The sequence below is a fragment of the Limanda limanda genome, chromosome 6 (genome assembly GCF_963576545.1).
Source record: "Limanda limanda chromosome 6, fLimLim1.1, whole genome shotgun sequence".
Lineage (NCBI taxonomy): Eukaryota > Metazoa > Chordata > Actinopteri > Pleuronectiformes > Pleuronectidae > Limanda > Limanda limanda.
The window spans coordinates 6,929,495-6,935,748 of NC_083641.1; the positions used below are offsets into that span (position 1 = coordinate 6,929,495).

Consider the following 6,254-nt stretch of genomic DNA (forward strand, 5'->3'; position numbering starts at 1 on the left):
GAAGTTTCCCTGAGACACCATTAATAAAAAATCCAAGCATTCAGCTCCCGACCGCACTATAGTCTGAGGGTCTGCGCTACACGTGTGCGTCTGCGGCTCAGCGCAGGAGCGAGAGGATGAAACGCAGCCTGCGTCAACACTGGGCTCCAAATTCATCACTTTTATTGTTTTAATTCAGATTATTGTTAATATTTATACTAACCGCATTGACTTTGGCTTTTGTTATTCGGTGGGATCTCTTTGACGCCTGACCCTAAAAAAAGAAATCCTCTATACTCCCCACCCCCACACAGGTATTTTTTTCTCCCTTTTCGTCTACCCTGTGAAATTGCCATCATCAATTCAAACATAACTTTAGTGCAGATGCTCGACATGGAGCTAGAACTGCATGTGAGCAGACCGACAACACGGAAAGAACCGTAGATCGGGTTTTTGTTCTCCAAGAACTTATTGCCACTTTCAGCGTTTCAGTGTTGATGTTTTTACTTATAGCAGAAATAAAACAAGTACATTTTTTAAGTAGGTTATTTAGATATTAAAATACTTTAATACTATTGTATTTGTTTAAGGCACTTTAAACAAGCTTGAGCCCATCTTGGCAATAGAATCGAATCATTCCAATGTATTAAGAAAAAACAAAAAGGTCTGTCCGGACTTTACTAAGGTCAAAGGTGGCTGTAGCTCATGTGGCTGGTTTTAATGTTTTTAGATTTCATTTAGCTGAAGTGATGATGATGGTGGTAATCTGCCTTGTTGAGTGGTCAAACAGAAACTACACCGCTGCCGCGACAACTGACTCCAGGGCCGGCCTGTCTGCGCTTTCGACTTGGGGGTCTGGTGGGGCCATGCATGGGCCCCCACCCTTGGGACCCCCACATCTGGATCCTGCTATGGGTCAAGGCTTCTCCTGCCTGAGGCCAGTTCAGCCTCGTGTAATTAAGGGAGACACCTTGTTTAACTCTTCAGCGACTGGTTCGGTTTCCTTTTTCGTCCACATACACATTCCTGGGTTTTGTGGTTTTCATATAGTCGTTTTCACTGCCGGGAGTCGGTTGATAAAGTGAGGAATTAAAGAGATGCTTCAGCTGTGACCTCCACTTGGTGATTCACCATAGGAGACGGCTTGACCACTAATACAAACACAGAACCGAAACTAACAGATCCTGATGCTGCTTTGAATTGATGTCATCAGTTTCCATAAATAAAAAAAGGTTTCACCTCCACTCCACTGGAGAGGCCAATTAGTGAGTTAGATTAGGCCTTTTGTGCTACACATGGAACAAGCCTGCAAGACAAACAAGATGCTTTCCAAGTGACCACCAGACATTAGCATACCTCATCCCCTGTACTCAAATACCTGCAGCCATAAAGCTGATTAGGAAATACTGGGGGTCCAGGACCCACCAAGACCATAATGAATACAGTGGTAACAAACATTTTGGAAGGCCAATAAACAGATGCAAGTTGGTTTACACAGCGAACCACAGAACATCTGGCTCGACGCTGGAACGAGACAGCCAGACATTTCTTCCTCACACCACGAGCCAGTAGCTCCTCTGTCTCTCCTCCGCGGAGGCAACACGCCAGAGGTGGGCGGACACTCTGGTGCGTTTATGTACGGCAGCCTTTCAATTGTTATAGGCCCATCCTTTCCTCTTAAGCCTATATGAAGCTCATGGAGTTAAATGTCTTCAATGAGAAACACAAGTGCAGTAGAAACGAGTTTATTCATGAGATGGGCTCAACACGTTAAAACCAAAGAAAACAGATTTTAATTGATTTCTCTTGACTGTGCCCTGGTAAGTCGTGCGTCATGACAAGGGACTATTTGTTTCTGAAAAAAATATGACTTCTCAAAACAAGTCATGCACAAGTTCTCCCTTTTTCTTGCTTTACACTCTGTAACAAACCATTTCCGTACACTATAATCTATGTTAATTTATTGTTTTGTATGGCACACGGAAAACTAATTTTGATCATACCTGGAGTGGGAATTATATTTGCTCCTGAGAGTTTGAGAGCAACTGTTCGGTGCGCGAAGGAACAGTCCCAGTGCATGTGAGCTGTTTTATTAGACTGCAGTCCTGTATTCAGATCATTCCTTCTCTCGGGCTAAAAAGGACAGGCCGACTCAAAAAAATACTGAGGGCAAAAAGAAAGTGGTGTCTGCAGCACATATACGCACGAACCGTCTGGCCCCTCGCTCCAGGCCATAATTAATTTGAGATTTATTTTTATTGGAGAGTTCCAGTCTCGCCTGGCCTTAACCAAACAAAACCAAATGCTGGGCCGCGGATTCGCTTGAATGGGGGATATTTCTTTTAATTTTTTTTGTGTGCGCATATTGAGGCGTGCCACATTCTTACCAATATCTCCCCGAGTGAGGAGGTGGGTGCAGCACTTGCACGCAAAAACAAAAAAAAAAAGAAATAAAACGATTACCCCTGACTGCAGGGGGAATAATAATAAAAAAAAGCTTATTGGAGACCGAACAAACAGAACCAGGCTTAATCTAGTCTGCATTTCCACAGCAAATCGAAGAAGCCATGAGATGCGAGAACTGTAAAATTGAAATTTAGCTCTCCTTCCTCCATCTGCTCCTTCACTGGCCTCCTCTCTTCTTTTGAGGGAGCCGGGGAGAGAAAATAAAAACTCATTTGAAAGCATATTTTCTCCTAAAACATTCCTCACCATTCAACTCCCGCACAACAAATCAGGAATTGTTCTGCGCCCTAAACGCCAGAGTCCCTCTCTCTGCAGAGGCACAAACGCTGCGCCTGCATGAAATGAAAAGAGCCCTTTATTCAAAGGGGGAATAAGTCTTCAAAACATTAGCTAGTCGCCCTCGGAAAAATACCTTGATTATGGAGATATTACCATAGCTCGCCTCTGCATAATGGCTCATTTTAATGAGGCACAATCCGTGCAGTCACCCTGTTATGATAGATGTGAGCCAGCGAGCGTCATATAGGCCTATGCAAACTCTCCCAAATTCACACACACAAGTGCACGTTGAACTTGGCATCATAAGCTCACATGCGGTTTTATATCACGGGGACATATTTAATGGTTGCAGTGCCTTTGGACAGGCGATGGGCAGTCGCAGGTATTCACGCTGAGCCATATGTGGCGGGCCCGATGCAGTTTTTTTTTTTTTTTTTTTTATGTGGAAACCAGATGTGCGCTGTTTGCTTTATTTACATTCTCAGGACTGTGGAGGAGAGAGGCAGAGAGAGAGTGGAGGAGAGAGAGAGAGAGAGAGAGATTCATGACGTGAAGCTCGATAATGATCCATAACAGCAGCAGCAGCAGGTTTTGGACTGAAGACAAAGAAATCAGAGACCACAACATGCCCGAGCCACATTTCAACAAACGACGGCAGCGTCAACATTTACGCAGTTCCAACCAGAGGGAAAAATAACAAGGCGCCAATCAAATGCGTGATGCTCCGTAGAGCTGCAGGTGTCTCAGTTATAATGTAATATACTTGTGTGTGTTATATTTGAAGTCATCAGAGCAAAACACTTTATTTCTAATACAAACGAGTATTGGTGAACCGTTCGGGGGGTTGTTTGTGTTATTGGTTTTGTGGGCATGCGCATTTTCTTCCTCACTGAGTTTTAACAATGAAAATTTCCCCACGTGGTCCCTCCAACATTACCTGATTGAAGAGACGGTGGTGGAGTCTTACCTTAACGTAAGACGACGTGTCAGGGACAGTTTGAAACATGTCTACTTGACAGACGGGCCCAGGGGTGCGTGGTGTCCAGTGGGCCCTAACAACAAGAAAACAATCATTATCAGTTAATAACAAGTTATTTACCATATGCTCATTCGTTGCTTTTATGAAAGTCCACACACATGAGGGTCACCACTTCCACCAAAATAAAGGCAAGGTTACTTTTTGCTCAATGCCCACCCCTTGCATGCGCAACTGAAAACATAATGCCTCGATTCATTCACAGTTTTTTTTTCTCTTTCAACAGTGCTCCGTGGTATTATGGCACAGGTAGATTTTTAGTTCCACTTGCCCGCATATAAATGGGAATTACACCGCTATCCTACTAATAAAGTGAATTAATTATACTCCGAGGGGGGAGCTGGGCAGCCAGGAGAAGGAGAAGTGGAGGGCCCCATCCCCACCCCCATCACGTTTTCCCCCTAAAGCTTACCACATATTGAAACACTTTTCGCTTTAATAAGTGCAGCTTACAAAGTCTAGGGTGAAAGGGCACTTAGAGGACGGTGTCTCTAGCCCTTCCCTCCCTGTGCAATTATTAGGAAGGCAGCCGCGGCATACACCATCACAAATGGCTGTTATACGGACTGTGATTAAGCAAATTAACATAAATGGAACAGTGTAATAGCATCCAGGACGCACCATCAGCTCCACGTATCCTAACGAGGCTTGTGCTCATGTATTGCGCTCTGACCTGTCAGCATTATAAATATACAATCATGAACTTTTCCCGACCATGTGTTACAGCATGATAAGTGGTGGACGCAGACCACTTGTGAACTGAAGCCAATACCGGGCAGGGAAATCCAACCAAAAAGAAAAAGAAAGAGAGAGAACACAGGGAGACTTATACCTTCTACTTTTACCTTTTAATAGCGCCACAATTTCTCTTTTTTACTGCGCAATTTCCAATTGGTTCTGCACATTGGACTCCTGCCCCATGATAAATGAACGTGGCACGGTTTGAATACTTTTAGGGGACCATGTCTTTTTTTGTCTTGTCGGCTGCTGCAGGCAAAAAAAAGAGCAAGGGCTCGCCTCATAAAGTTCCCCCAAATGCATCCAATTTTTACGCGGTAAAAAAAAAAAAAAAGAGCGCAGGACCCCGCATCTGTAGCCAATTAAGGCAGGAGGAGGACTGGTGAATAACGGCGTGAACCTTCCTCCGAGACAGCCCCGTGGGCCGGGACCCCTCTAGTGTTACATTTTAAGCATCTTACCTTTGCTGTTATCCATCACCCAAGAGAGAGCCGACTGATTTCAGACTAATACGCATTCCATTTTTTCCCTCCTTAGACTCATCTTAAGTGAGGCTGCGACAAAGTACGCAATGACAAGTTAAGTATTTTTTTCGTTTGTAGAAAACTCATGCCTGATGCAGGAGGACTCAAACATGAACACGGAGGTGAAGGTGGAGGCTGCGCTTTCAATTCACTTTCACTTCACTGTGCGTAATCGTTCCAAAACGTCTGCACTGTTTTGGATCCATCGATGCGCTATGATCTGCTCTTTTCTGTCGCTTTCGATAACAGCGGTTTAACAAGAGGTGGTTTAATGTCCTGCATGCACACACCTATACGCTGCATCCTCTGCAGAACTCTCACCGAACGCAAATCATGTTCCCGTCGTTGTTTTCCTGCACTCACCTGTCGTTACTTTGTGTCGATCGCTCGGCCGCTTGTATACTTTCGTTGTAATCACTCCTCCTCCAATTATAAAATAATTAGTTCCGTCCAGGCAAAGCCGTTTTCCCCCCTCAAATGTTGCCGATGGTGACAGTGAGTAATTTTTTGAAAAGGGGCTGAAAAGGAGAGCCGGGTTGTATGAATGGAAATGTTGCTGAGACGAGGGAGAAAAAGCCGCGACCAATGAGCAGCGAGAGAAAAACCTCCCCTTGCCTGCAGTGTGAGGCCACTGAACCATGAAATAAGGGGGGAAAGCAGGGAGAGAGAGAGAGAGAAGGAGCGTCGTAAATCTGCTACAACAACTTCTTCTGGTGGAGACAAATGTCGATAAATAAACCTAAAATAGAAATGTAAACACAAAATACCTCTGTCATTAGTTTTAATCTTACACGTTGCATCCACCTGCCTGTGGGCAAACTGTTGACACGGGTATTGACACGCAGCAAAAACATCACTGTAAAGACAAGGTGTGACGTCGTGTCTTCTAACAAACTGTAACTCTATGTGATAAATACATAAACAAATAAATAAACCTGAAGGGTAATCATCAAAGGACCGCTAAACATCCAAGGATAAACGGTATCTATATGGACGGGTGGATAGGTGGATAGGTGTGGGGTTGAAGGCGTACACAAACAAATAAAGGAATACATAAATTCATAAACAAACAAATAAAAAATGAAACAAGTATTTAATCTAATATAAATTGTCCTCAAAGTTTAATTAAAGGATTTAGATTGATTAGAGCTCCATTATAACCACCAAGTCATTTTATCAGACTTTTTTATTAACGAGCTAAAAAGGAGATGTGCTAAATCAAAATAATTGTA

General features: G+C 43.7%; 1 protein-coding gene across 4 annotated transcripts in view; it reads right to left on the minus strand.

Moving 5' to 3' along the window:
- The window catches only part of fli1 (Fli-1 proto-oncogene, ETS transcription factor), a 30,641-nt gene extending 25,130 nt beyond the window's left edge, over nucleotides 1-5,511 (minus strand). For 2 of the 4 annotated variants that reach the window (XM_061073090.1, XM_061073089.1), the window contains exons 1-2: nucleotides 5,386-5,511; nucleotides 3,692-3,776 (exon numbers count right to left, since the gene is read on the minus strand). In XM_061073090.1, the coding sequence (XP_060929073.1) occupies nucleotides 3,692-3,730 (39 nt within the window). In that variant the 5' untranslated portion in view covers nucleotides 3,731-3,776; nucleotides 5,386-5,511. Of the gene's footprint in view, nucleotides 1-3,661; nucleotides 3,777-5,385 lie in introns of all 4 variants that reach the window. The other 2 variants (XM_061073088.1, XM_061073087.1) reach the window with 1 other exon arrangement.
- Between the last annotated feature and the right edge of the window lie 743 nt (nucleotides 5,512-6,254).